Source organism: Nerophis lumbriciformis, linkage group LG16 (genome assembly GCF_033978685.3).
Source record: "Nerophis lumbriciformis linkage group LG16, RoL_Nlum_v2.1, whole genome shotgun sequence".
Lineage (NCBI taxonomy): Eukaryota > Metazoa > Chordata > Actinopteri > Syngnathiformes > Syngnathidae > Nerophis > Nerophis lumbriciformis.
Window position 1 is genome coordinate 22,042,141 of NC_084563.2, and position 14,958 is coordinate 22,057,098.

At 43.6% G+C, this 14,958-nt stretch overlaps 1 protein-coding gene across 2 annotated transcripts in view; it reads left to right on the forward strand.

The window, feature by feature from the left end:
- The window catches only part of slit3 (slit homolog 3 (Drosophila)), a 615,812-nt gene that overhangs the window by 599,713 nt on the left and 1,141 nt on the right, over positions 1-14,958 (forward strand). For both annotated transcript variants that reach the window (XM_061976782.1, XM_061976783.1), the window contains 4 exons: positions 7,895-8,049; positions 8,258-8,409; positions 10,206-10,363; positions 10,457-10,662. In XM_061976782.1, coding sequence (XP_061832766.1) covers positions 7,895-8,049; positions 8,258-8,409; positions 10,206-10,363; positions 10,457-10,662 — 671 coding nt within the window. The remainder of the gene's footprint in view (positions 1-7,894; positions 8,050-8,257; positions 8,410-10,205; positions 10,364-10,456; positions 10,663-14,958) is intronic.

The window sequence follows — 14,958 nt, forward strand, 5'->3', positions numbered from 1 at the left end:
TACACAGTGTTCTCAAAAATGATAAGTGTGACCATTAGATGGCAATCACACATAAGATATACGTGTAGACTGCAATATGACTCAAGTAAACAACACCAAAATGTTATGTGCTCCATTGAAAATATAGAACATTACACAGGGTTCTCAAAAATGATAAGTGTGACCAGTAAAGGGCAGTCACACATAAGAGATGTGTGTAGACTGCAATATGACTCAAGTAAACAACACCAAAATAGTATATGCTCCATTGAAAATATAGAAATTACACAGGTTTCTCAAAAATGATAAGTGTGACCAGTAGATGGCAGTCACACATAAGAGATATGTGTAGACTGCATAATGATGGCAGTCACACATAAGATATACGTGTAGACTACAATATGACTCAAGTAAACAACACCAAAATGTTATATGCTCCATTGAAAATATAGAACATTACACAGGGTTCTCAAAAATAATAACTGTGACCAGTAGATGGCAGTCACACATAAGAGAGAGAAAAAAAAATCCAAGATGGCGGCGCGCACAGACGCAGCGGCTTACGGCTCTCCATTTCAGTGCTCTTTCTTCCTTCTTTTCTTCATGTTTTTTTTCCTTTTGTGCACCACCTGTACTGCAAACACCCGGTACACCCGCCAGTCACTCTTGGATATCGGTAACTCGCACCAGATATCTGTTTCGAGCGACTTTCACCACGAGCACAACATCCCAGATGACATAGCGAGAGCACAGGGCTCTCCGTGGTTTGTTGTCGGGTCTGGGAGACGGCGCAGACGGAGGAGGGAGAGGAAGCAGAAGCGTGGCCGCAGGTCCGGCGTCTTGCTCAGGCTTAGGAAACAACCCCACAAGCCACCTCTACCGAGCCTGTTCCTCTCTAATGCCAGATCCCTTGTACAGAAGATGGACGACCTGGAGTTACAACTTGCTGGAAACCGCTATGTTCGGGACTGTTGTGCTATGATTATCACCGAAACCTGGCTTCACCCGGAAATACCCGATGCTAGCATGCAGCTAGCCGGACGCACTCTGCTCCGCCGGGACAGAACTAAGGACTCCGGTAAGAGCAGAGGAGGGGGGCTCTGTATTTACGTGCATGAGAACTGGTGCAACAACAGGACAATCACTGAACAGCACTGTTGCCCGGACGTGGAGTACATGTCTGTTAGATGTCGGCCTTTTTTTCTCCCGAGAGAGCTGTCTGTTGTTATCATCACGGCTGTGTATATTCCACCGGACGCCAAAGTAAACACAGCGCTCTCTCTTCTGCTGAACACCGTCAACGAACAGCAGCGGGCCCACCCCGACGGTGTTCATATCATAGCAGGGGATTTTAATAAGGCCAATCTGAAGACTGTACTCCCTAAGTTCTACCAGCACGTGAAGTGTTCTACAAGGGGCAAGAACACCCTGGACCACGTGTATACCAACATAAAGCACGCGTACAGAGCTACACCCCTCCCCCAGCTTGGACCGTCAGACCATCTTTCCCTCCTGCTCTCTCCTACCTACACCCCCATCAGACGCCAGGCCAGGCCTATCACAAAGACTGTTATGACCTGGCCTGACGATGCACTCCCCAAACTTCAGGACTGCTTCCAACACACAGACTGGGACCTCTTCCAACAACAGGAGCTGGAGACAGCCACAGGAACGGTGCTGGACTACATAAAGTTCTGCATCGGGAATGTGACTGTGGAAAAAACCATCCGGGTTTACCCCAACAAGAAACCCTGGATGACCAGCCAGGTCCGCACACTCCTCAGGGCCCGCGACGCAGCCTTCAGGTCAGGGGACAGGACACTGTACAGTGTTGCTAGAGCCGACCTGAAGAGAGGGATTAAAAAAGCAAAGGCGGACCACAGGAGGTGCATAGAGTCCCATCTGTCCAGCAAAAACTCACATGACATCACGAACTTCAGAGGCTGCAATATGACAACTGCGGATCAGAGTGCGACACTGGCAGAGGAGCTTAACTGTTTCTTTGCCCGTTTCGAAACCCCCCAGCGACACTCATCTGCTCCAGCCCTGCCCCCGCCCCCACCGGGCTCCGGCGCCACTCCACTCACTGTACAGGAGCACAGTGTCAGACGAGTGCTCCTGGCTGTGAACCCCAGGAAGGCTACCGGACCAGACGGAGTACCTGGAAAGGTGCTCAGGACGTGCGCCCACCAGCTCGCTCCCCCCCTCACCAGGATCTTCAACCTCTCCCTGGCTCAGGCAGTCATCCCATCCTGCCTGAAGTCATCTACAATAATCCCGGTGCCGAAGAAGTCTCCCATCACCAGCCTGAATGATTACCGACCAGTGGCCCTCACTCCGGTAATCATGAAGTGCTTCGAGCGACTTGTTCTCCAGCACATCAAGGACCATATCCCTCCAGACTTCGACCCCCACCAGTTCGCATACCGGGCGAACAGGTCCACAGAGGACGCCATCGCTGTTGCTCTCCACTCTGCTCTGAACCACCTGGAGCAGCAGCAGAGCTACGTCCGGATGCTCTCTGTGGACTATAGCTCTGCCTTCAATACAATAATCCCGGACAGACTCTGCAATAAACTGGACACTCTTGGCCTCCCCCCTCTCACAAACGCCTGGATAAGGGACTTCCTAACGGACCGACCCCAGAATGTGAGACTTGGCCCGCACCTCTCATCCTCCCGCACGCTGAGCATCGGCTCCCCACAGGGCTGTGTGCTGAGCCCCCTCCTCTACTGCCTTTACACCCATGACTGCAGTCCGGCCCACAGTGACAACCTTACCGTCAAGTTCGCCGACGATACCACAGTGGTCGGGCTCATCTCCAGGGGTGACGAGGCTGCCTACAGAGAGGAGGTCCTGAAGCTGACGGCCTGGTCTTCGGAGAACAACCTCGCTCTCAACACCAGCAAGACCAGAGAGATCATCGTCGACTTCAGGAGGAGCAGCACCGACCCTTCCCCCCTCTACATCAACGGCGAGCGTGTAGAGAGGGTCCACACCTTCAGGTACCTTGGAGTCCACATCTCTAATGACTTCTCCTGGACAGTCAACACCACATCAATCATCAAGAAGGCTCAGCAGCGGCTACACTTCCTTAGAGTCCTCGGGAAGTACAACCTGAAGCCTGACCTGCTGCTGACCTTCTACCGCTCGTCCATCGAGAGCCTGCTGACCTACTGTATTACGGTATGGTACGGCAGCTGCACTGCAGCAGACAGGGAGAGGCTGCAAAGAGTGGTCAAGACGGCTCAGAAGATCATCGGCCGCCCTCTCCCCTCTCTGACGGACATCTACACCTCCCGCTGCCTCAACAGAGCCAGTGCCATCATCAAAGACAGCACCCACCCTGGCTCTGACCTGTTCCACCTGCTGCCCTCTGGGAAGCGCTACAGGTGCATTAAAACCAAAACAAACAGGCTGAAGAACAGCTTCTTCCCCAGGGCCATAACCATCCTGAACGGACTGCCCCATTGTCCCTCATAACTGCCTTCTCTTCGGTGCAATAACCCATTCCACCAACCACCCTGTTTTTGTTTTGTTTTTTCATGTATATATTCATTCACATTCACTTCTACATTTTTTATATTTCTATATATTTGCACATTGTTTTTCTTTTTCTAGCATGCACACATCGCACTGTATGGAATGGCCTCAATCTCGTTACCTTGCGTAATGACAATAAAGCTGATTCTGATTCTGATTCTGAGATACATGTTGACTGCAATATGATGGCAGTCACACATAAGAGATGCGTGTCGACTGCAATGTGACTCAAGTAAACAACACCAAAATTGTATATGGTCCATTGAAAATATAGAACATTACACAGGGTTCTCAAAAATGATAAGTGTGACCAGTAGATGGCAGTCACACATAAGAGATATGTGTAGACTGCATAATGATGGCAGTCACACATAAGAGATATGTGTAGACTGCAATATGACTCAAATAAACAACACCAAAATGTTATATGCTCCATTGAAAATATAGAACATTACACAGGGTTCTCAAAAATGATAAGTGTGACCAGTAGATGGCAGTCACACATAAGATATACGTGTAGACTGAAATATGACTCAAATAAACAACACCAAAATGTTATATACTCCATTGAAAATATAGAACATTACACAGGGTTCTCAAAATGATAAGTGTCACCAGTAAATGGCAGTCACACATAAGAGATATGTGTAGACTGCAATATGACTCAAGTAAACAATACCACAATTTTATATGCTCCATTGAAAATATAAAACATTACACAGGGTTCTCAAAAATGATAACTGACCAGTAGATGGCAGTCACACATAAGAGATACGTGTTGACTGCAATATGATGGCAGTCACACATAAGAGATGCGTGTCGACTGCAATGTGACTCAAGTAAACAACACCAAAATTGTGTATGGTCCATTGAAAATATAGAACATTACACAGGGTTCTCAAAAATGATAAGTGTGACCAGTAGATGGCAGTCACACATAAGAGATATGTGTAGACTGCATAATGATGGCAGTCACACATAAGATATATGTGTAGACTGCAATATGACTCAAGTAAACAACACCAAAATGTTATATGCTCAATTGAAAATATAGAACATTACACAGGGTTCTCAAAAATGATAAGTGTGACCAGTAGATGGCAGTCACACATAAGATATATGTGTAGACTGCAATATGACTCAAGTAAACAACACCAAAATGTTATATGCTCCATTGAAAATATAGAACATTACACAGGGTTCTCAAAAATGATAAGTGTGACCAGTCACACATAAGAGATGTGTGTCGACTGCAATATGACTCAAGTAAACAACACCAAATTGTGTATGGTCCATTGAAAATATAGAACATTACACAGGGTTCTCAACAATCTATCAAAATGTTTTAGTGCGACTTTGGTAAGCTATGAAGCCACACCACTTAATGGATTGTACTGTGTTTCAACATAGGAGTATTATGGTGTGTGTGTGTATAAGGTAAGACATGATCTGGGGTTTTGTTTCGCAATATTATGCAAAAGAAACTTTTCTTACCTTCTAGTACCTGCTGATCTGTATTTGGGATCTGCATAAGTCCTGAAAATTTGCGCGCGTCCGCCTTTGTAGTCGGTGTTGACACCGTAGTCAATAAGCTTCTTCTTCTTCATAATGAAGTGTTTTCAATTTAAAAAAAATTATAATATGACCCCTTTAATGCGCCCTATAATCCGGTGTGCCTTTTGTATGAAATTAGACCTGACTAGACCCGCTCATCAGCAGTGCACCTTATAATCCGGTGCGCCCTATGGTCCGGAAAATACAGTATATGGGCTATTCTTACCTTATTTGTTCAAAGATAGATTGGAAGTATTTTTTTTAATTGTGTACGTTTTATTCCCCAAACTTTGTTCCAAGATATATTGTAAAATATCCAAAGTACACATTTCTAGAAAAAGAGCAGTCAGCTTTTATTTTTTACTCTCAGAAAGTGTCACTATCGTCAGTTATAGATTAAAAACAATGTCATCCTGTTAGTGTTATGTTTACTTCCCTTGTGTAAAGATTATTTTTAGAAAAAATATTGAGGTTTTTCCACAATAAAATCCATAAAAAATATTTTTTTCAATTTATAAAATTCTTTAAAATCAATGTGCAATCTTTCTTTCTAAAATATGTAACACTGATCATATTGATTTCAGTTAATAATTGAACATACATTTAACTAATCAGCATCATAATACTTTAGTTGGTAACTCAAAATACAAAATGTTGTTTACTTGAGTCATATTGCAGTCTCCACGTATCTCTTATGTGTGACTGCCATCATATTGCAATCTACACGTATCTCTTATGTGTGACTGCCATCATATTGCAGTCTACACGTATCTCTTGTGTGTGACTGCCATCATATTGCAGTCTACACGTATCTCTTGTGTGTGACTGCCATCATATTGCAGTCTACACGTATCTCTCATGTGTGACTGCCATCCTATTGTAGTCTACACGTATCTCTTATGTGTGACTGCCATCATATTGTAGTCTACACGTATCTCTTTTCTGTGACTGCCATCATATTGCAGTCTACACGTATCTCTTGTGTGTGACCGCCATCATATTGCATTCTTCACGTATCTCTTATGTGTGACTGCCATCATATTGCAGTTTGCATGTATCTCTTGTGTGTGACTGCCATCATATTGCAGTCTGCACGTATCTCTTATGTGTGACTGCCATCATATTGCAGTCTACACGTATCTCTTGTGTGTGACTGCCATCATATTGCAGTCTTAACGTATCTCTTGTGTGTGACTGCCATCATATTGCAGTCTTCACGTATCTCTTGTGTGTGACTGCCATCATATGGCAGTCTTCACATATCTCGTGTGTGACTGCCATCATATTGCAGTCTTCACGTATCTCGTGTGTGACTGCCATCATATTGCAGTCTACATGTATCTCTCATGTGTGACTGCCATCATATTGCAGTCTACACATATCTCTTATGTGTGACTGCTATCATATTGCAGTCTACACATATCTCTTATGTGTGACTGCCATCATATTGCAGTCTACAAATATCTTTTATGTATAATGCATATGTTCCTTTTTGACTGTACTTGAATGTATAATAGACTATGTATATTATTCACGTGTGAATAATGCTGTATAATAGACTATATTTATATTATTCACATGTAAATAATGCTGTATAATAGACTATATTTATATTATTCACATGTAAATAATGCTGTATAATAGACTGTATTTATATTATTCACATGTAAAAAATACTTAAGTGTTTATTGTTTATAGTGAGCGAACTGTGGTGCTGAATTTCCCCCAGGGACCAATAAAGTACTTTCTATTCTATTCTACTCTATTCTATGTGTGACTGCCATCATTATGCAGTCTACACGTATCTCTTATGTGTGACTGCCATCATATTGCAGTCTACAAATATCTCTTATGTATAATGCATATGTTCCTTTTTGACTGTACTTGAATGTATAATAGACTATGTATATTATTCACGTGTAAATAATGCTGTATAATAAACTATATTTATATTATTCACATGTAAATAATGCTGTATAATAGACTATATTTATATTATTCACATGTGAATAATGCTGTATAATAGACTGTATTTATTTTATTCACATGTAAAAAATACCTGTGTATATTGTCTATTGTGAGCGAACTGTGGTGCTGAATTTCCCCCAGGGATCAATAAAGTACTTTCTATTCTATTCTATTCTATGTGTGACTGCCATCATATTGCAGTCTACACGTACCTCTTATGTGTCTACTGGCCACACTTAGCATTTCACCATGTACCAAATAAAGTAGCTTCGAGGTCGGTAAGCACAACCGAAATTATTCGGTACATAAGGCGCACTGTCGAGTTTTGAGACAATGAAAGGATTTTAAGTGCGCCTTATAGTCCGAAAAATACGGTAATTAAAATATTAAATCATAAAAATGGTCAAATAACTAAATCAGGAAAAAATGTATAAATAATTAATTAATTAAATAATTGATTAAATTATAAAATGTGCTTTTACATTAAATACATTAATGCCATTTATGTATTTAATTCCAATTATAATGAATTACACATTTAGGTCATTATTAAAAGTCTATTTATTTATTGAATATTGTCCCATTTGGCCCTTTGCTAACTTCCACTTTTATTGTACTCCTGTATTGTGTGTTTTTGTGAGGGGGGTTGTGTCGTTTTGTCTGTATGTGTGAACATTTATGAGTTTAACTGACAATATTAAGGTAATAAGTCTTTGTTTCGTTTTCGTTCAATTTTATTCAAGTGCTTGGTTTGCAAACACAACCAAGGGTAAACACTTCAATATGTGTGTGTGTCTAATTATCATAGATTTAGTCCTAATGGGAACCTTCTTTCTGTGTGTTTTACCAGCGTGGAGTCTGTCAATGACGGGCTTTTCCACACGGTGGAGCTGTTGATTCAGAACCGCTCGCTCAGCCTGGTGGTGGACGACGGCGCCCCCAAGAGCCTGGGGAATCTGGCACGCCAACCCTCTCTGGACCACAACACACAGCTATATATAGGAGGTACACACACACTGTACATGTGAAAAAAGCCACATCTTGATGTATGCATTTTTCGAGCTCAAATAGCCACAAAAACACAACAAACGCACCTTTTTTTAAGATGTGGTTAAGAGATTGTTGTGTCGTTTCCTCAAAAAAGCTGCAAAAACATCCACTCGTCGCATTCCGCCCTCAGCTACTTTGCGTCTCACCACTTCCTCCCACTCAGGCGTGCCCTACCAGGTGATGGCGTCGGGTCTGAGGCCCAGCCCGGAGCGTTCCTCCCAGTCCTTCAACGGCTGCATCCACAATGTCCAAATCAACGGGGAACCGCAAGACCTGAGTTATCGGGCCACGGGAGGCCGCCCCGTGGAGGGCAAGGTAATATTTGCGTTATTCGCACAGAAAAGTCTGGAGGTTTTTCATAGCTACTAAAATGTCAGAAATGCTAAAATGGTTATATTTGTTGTTTTTTTTTGTCCCCATTTAAAATTTTAAAATTTATTTATATAGCCCAGGGGTCGGCAACCCGAAATGTTGAAAGAGCCACATTGGACCAAAAATACAAACAGTTTTTGTCTGGAGCCGCAAAAAATTAAAAGTCTTATATAAGTGTTATAATGAAGGCAACACATGATGTAAGTGTCTATATTAGCTATATTCACCTACTATCAAAATGACTTTAAAAGTCTTATATAAGTGTTATAATGAAGGCAACACATGATGTAAGTGTCTATATTAGCTATATTCACCTACGACGGCGTGGCGCAGTGGGAGAGTGGCCGTGCGCGACCCGAGGGTCCCTGGTTCAATCCCCACCTAGTACCAACCTTGTCATTTCCGTTGTGTCCTGAGCAAGACACTTCACCCTTGCTCCTGATGGGTGCTGGTTAGCGCATTGCATGGCAGCTCCCTCCATCAGTGTGTGAATGGGTAAATGTGGAAGTAGTGTCAAAGCGCTTTGAGTACCTTGAAGGTAGAAAAGCGCTATACAAGTACAACCCATTTATTTATTTACTATCAAAATGACTTTAAAAGTCTTATATAAGTGTTATAATGAAGGCAACACATGATGTAAGTGTCTATATTAGCTATATCAGCCTACTATCAAAATGACTGATTCTGCACAAATGTCACAAAGTATCCCGCTTACATTACGCCAAACGGCACAGAGACAAGCCTCAACACTTCTGGAACAAAGTAATTTGGAATGATGGCTTTCCTCTGGCGACTCGACCATGCAGCCCATTTTTCTTCAAGTGCCTCCTTATTGTGCATCTTGAAACAGCCACACCACAATTTTTCAGAGAGTCCTGTATTTCAGGTGAAGTTATTTGTGGATTTTTCTTTGCATCTCGAACAATTTTCCTGGCAGTTGTGGCTGAAATGTTTGCTGGTCTACCTGAATCCCTCATTTGCCACTTCTTAATCAGCGTTTGAACACTGCTGATTGGCATTCTCAATTCCTTGGATATCTTTTTATACCCCTTTCCTGTTTTATGCAGTTCAATTACCTTTTCTCGCAGATCCTTTGTCAATTCTTTTGCCTTCCCCATGACTCAGAATCCAGAAACATCCATGCAGCACTGGATGAAAGATGCAATGGTCTGTCAGAAGCCCAGAAACTCACTGACCTTTTATACACACACATTAATTACAAGCAAACATGTCACAGGTGAGGATTGAAACCTTGATTAGCCGTTCAAACCTGTTTGTGTCAACTTTTGTGCATGTTATCAGGTCAAAGTCACTGGGGTATGTAAACTTTTGATCAGGGTCATTTGGGTACTTTCTTTTGTCATTTTGATTTAAAAAGAGTAAACACAGTTGTTTGCCAATAAATAGCTTCACACAACCATTAAGCATGAGTGGAAGAAAGGTTTTTGTGTTATCATTCATATTCTCTGAAGAATGGCCAAGAAATCATAAATTCTCCCAACTTATGAGCACGACTGTATATAAAAGTGTAACAAAATATCGATAAGGCCAAAAGTAGTGACGGTAAATTATCCATGCACTCTTAAGTTTTCTAAATGATTAATACAATAAACTTTTCATCGTTCCTCTTTAGTGAATCGTTGTAAAAGGGGCGATATCCTCGTCATGATGTGACATGTGTTGATGTCAAGTACCCTGGGATTTCCGGCACTTTTCACACCCTGTTCTTCTGTGTGCAGGGCGATGGCGTCTTGGTGGGCTGCCACTCGTGCAGCGTGTGCGCACAAGGCACGTGCCGGGAAGGCGGCGAGATGGGCGTCACCTGCCAGTGCCCGCCGGGACGCAGCGGGGCCTTATGCGAGCAGATGACGGCGCCCAGCCCGTGTCAGGGCAGCAGGTGGGCGGAGTCAGCCATACAAATTAGCATACTGGAACCATTTAGCGGTGTTCGGATAAAAAACATTTTATTTCCTTCTTCCTCCTTCTCCAGATGTGTCCACGGTGTGTGTGTGCCCAAGGGGGCGTCCTACAGCTGCCAGTGCACTGCGGGCTATCAGGGCCAGTTCTGTGAGCGGCAGCAGGAGCCTCTGGCCTGTAGGGGGCAGCATTGCGGGCACGGCGAGTGCAAGGTGTCGGAGGGCGGGCAGCCCATCTGCAACTGTATGCCCGGTTACACCGGACCCACCTGCGACACTGGTAAGGTCATCCAAATTGCAATCTCGCAGATAAAGTGTGTGTGTGCGTGTGTGTGTGGATGTGTGTGTGTGTTCTTGTATTTCTACCCTTCTTGAGACATCAACAAGGAAAAGTAGCTTCCATATGAGGGGGTGTGAACAAGTTAGGACTTAAATCATGGTCCCAATACGGAAAACCATCGCATCTAAGCGAGAGCCAAATACTAGAGTCCGTGAACATTGCTCCAAAGTCAGGATTTTTTTGTTGATTTCATGTGCAGACAAAAGTAAACATTGCAAAGGCAGCAATATATGATGAAACAAGACGGCAGCTGAAGAAGGACTTCCCTATTCATCCCAGGAAAAACACGGCCAGGTGAACAGCTGATTTTACGACTTCCGGTGCTGACGTAAGACAACCCACGTCCCACATGTGACCATAGGATGAACAAATACATTACGGTACAAAGACTATAGTGGCCATTAACAGTTAGCTTCTACAGCTGGGTTGCCCAAAGTGCGGCACAGGGGCCATCTGTGGTCTGTGACTCCTTTGTCATCGGCCTTAAGCACATTACAAAATACAAAAAATAGAGATCTCATTTGCACCCCTGGTGGTGAAATCTATCAAAATGAAGGTGGGTCCCAAAAAGGAGGGATTTTTCAAATTGACTGTGTCGTTTTAAAAGTGCTCCCCCAACTGGTCAACATATGAAATAACAAGTGTTTGTAAAAAAATGAAGTGCTCCCCCGCTGGTCAACATATGAAATAACAAGTGTTTGTAAAAATTTTAAGTGCTCCCGCTCTGGCCAACATATGAAATAACAAGTGTGTGTAAGAAATTGAAATGTGCCCCCTTTTGCCAAAATTAATACTAAAAAATAAATATGTATATAGAGACATACTGTAATAACTTAAAGTAAATAAGGAAGATTAAAAACCAATTACAAACATGTAATGTGTGTGTGTGTGTGTGTGTGTGTGTGTGTGTGTGTGTGTGTGTGTGTGTGTGTGTTTGTGTGTGTGTGTGTGTGTGTGTGTGTGTGTGTGTGTGTTAGGGGCAAGTGTGGCAGTGCCCTGTCAGATCCACCAGATGGTGCTGTGGTAGAATGCAAGTGTATAAACATGATGTAATGTTCGCCTGTTGTTTACGTCTAACTATCGTCCCATTTTGGTTTGCCACCTTGGTTTACGTGTATATATCGGCGTGTTTCACCGTCAGGTTTCACTGCTGTTCACGTGTAAATTTCCACGCATTTTATCGACACGTTGTCTGCTGTGTTCATGCTTGAATTACATCACGTTTTATCGTCATGTTTTCTGTCTTGCCTCTGGTAAGGGCGGTCGCATTTTTTTCTCCTCCCGTCTTTTCCTGGCTTGCTCTCTTTTATCTTGTCTTGTCTAAACTTTTTTGGAAGCCTCTTTCTTTGCGCTGTCCTCCAAATCTAAATCATCAGACATGGAATTGATTAGCTGGACTCTCGACTCTATTGACACAATCTTTTCGACGAGGAAAAGAGGTTCTGGGGAGCCTGGCTGCCCTGATGGAACCATTGCTGCGGGGTACGTGAGAGATTCCTGGGACAAATGGAGAATCATGTGCCTCTCAGTCCTTTCCATCGAGGACGTGGAAGACATCTACCTATTTGGAACCGTGATCGCGGGACACCTGCTGATTGGGCTGGGCATTGCCCTGGTGTATTGTCAAATTCGTAAGACGATGGCAGCCACTCAAGGAGCCCAATGGCTCTTCGTCGCAATGGACGAATTGGGCGGGGCTGTGGGAACCACAGACTGTGGGGATTTCTGAACTGAATCGCAAGATGGATCACATCATGGAGAAGCTTGCTGTAAAGGAAGGTTTGGACATGAGAGCCAGCATGGACGCATAGAACAGACAAGTCATTGTAATGTCTGCTAGCGGAAAAACAAAAATCCTTATCTACGATTTGACTCCCCCGAATGGCCTTGAGACAAGAACAGGCTGTTCTGTAATCATCCCCTGAGGAATTTCAAAGATGGACGCTTTTGACCTCCCTCCCTCCTCCCCTCCTCAACGACACCTGGGAATCGATCTTTGCTTGCATTGCATGCAGAACGACTCTGGGCTTATGAACATTACTTCACTTCACCCAAAGACAATGGGCATATATACAAACACACTCCCCACCCCCATCCAACGCCCCTCACCACCACCGCTTAATTCCTCTTCGGGGTTATGGACGGCTGAGTAGCGTTTTATAGCAGCAGGCCGGCCTCTAGGGCCCCAAATCCCCCCCCCCCCGTTGCGAGTTGTTGTGATTATACAAACCCCGTTTCCATATGAGTTGGGAAATTGTGTTAGATGTAAATATAAATGGAATACAATGATTTGCAAATCCTTTTCAACCCATATTCAATTGAATATGCTACGAAGACAAGATATTTGATGTTCAAACTCATAAACTTTATTTTTTTTTTCTGCAAATAATAATTAACTTAGAATTCCATGGCTGCAACACGTGCCAAAGTAGTTGGGAAAGGGCATGTTAACCACTGTGTTACATGGCCTTTCCTTTTAACAACACTCAGTAAACGTTTGGGAACTGAGGAGACACATTTTTTAAGCTTCTCAGGTGGAATTCTTTCCCATTCTTGCTTGATGTACAGCTTAAGTTGTTCAACAGTCCAGGATCTCTGTTTTGGTATTTTAGGCTTCATAATGCACCACACATTTTCAATGGGAGACAGGTCTGGACTACAGGCAGGCCAGTCTAGTACCTGCACTCTTTTACTATGAAGCCACGTTGATGTAACACATGGCTTGGCATTGTCTTGCTGAAATAAGCAGGGGCCTCCATGATAACGTTGCTTGGATGGCAACATATGTTGCTCCAAAACCTGTATGTACCTTTCAGGATTAATGGCACCTTCACAAATGTGTAAGTTACCCATGCCTTGGGCACTAATACACCCCCATACCATCACAGATGCTGGCTTTTCAACTTTGCGCCTATAACAATCCGGATGGTTCTTTTTCTCTTTGGTCCGGAGGACACGACGTCCACAGTTTCCAAAAACAATTTGAAATGTGGACTCGTCAGACCACAGAACACTTTTCCACTTTGTATCAGTCCATTAGATGAGCTCAGGCCCAGCGAAGCCGACGGCGTTTCTGGGTGTTGTTGATAAACGGTTTTCGCCTTGCATAGGAGAGTTTTAACTTGCACTTACAGATGTAGCGACCAACTGTAGTTACTGACAGTGGGTTTCTGAAGTGTTCCTGAGGCCATGTGATGATATCCTTTACACACTGATGTCGCTTGTTGATGCAGTACAGCCTGAGGAATCGAAGGTCACGGGCTTAGCTGCTTATGTGCAGTGATTTCTCCAGATTCTCTGAACCCTTTGATGATATTACGGACCGTAGATGGTGAAATCCCTAAATTCCTTGCAATGGCTGGTTGAGAAAGGTTTTTCTTAAACTGTTCAACAATTTGCTCACGCATTTGTTGACAAAGTGGTGACCCTCGCCCCATCCTTGTTTGTGAATGACTGAGCATTTCATGGAATCTACTTTTATACCCAACCATGGCACCCACCTGTTCCCAATTAGCCTGCACACCTGTGGGATGTTCCAAATAAGTGTTTGATAAGCATTCCTCAACTTTATCAGTATTTATTGCCACCTTTCCCAACTTCTTTGTCACGTGTTGCTGGCATCAAATCCTAAAGTTAATGATTATTTGCAAAAAAAATAAAAAATGTTTACCAGTTTGAACATCAACTATGTTGTCTTTGTAGCATATTCAACTGAATATGGGTTGAAAATGATTTGCAAATCATTGTATTCCGTTTAGGGGCAGCACGGTGAAAGAGGGGTTAGTGCATCTGCCTCACAATACGAAGGTCCTGAGTAGTCTTGGGTTCAATCCCAGGCTCGGGATCTTTCTGTGTGGAGTTTGCATGTTCTCCCCGTGACTGCGTGGGTTCCCTCCGGGTACTCCGGCTTCCTCCCACCTCCAAAGACATGCACGTGGGGATAGGTTGATTGGCAACACTAAATTGGCCCTAGTGTGTGGATGTGAGTGCGAATGTTGTCTGTCTATCTGTGTTGGCCCTGCGATGAGGTGGCGACTTGTCCAGGGTGTACCCCGCCTTCCGCCCGATTGTAGCTGAGATAGGCTCCAGCGCCCCCCGCGACCCCAAAAGGGAATAAGCGGTAGAAAATGGATGGATGGATGGATGTATTCCGTTTATATTTACATCTAACACAATTTCCCAACTCATATGGAAACAGGGTTTGTATGTCCCTAAACGAGGTTTTTTCCCTTGGAC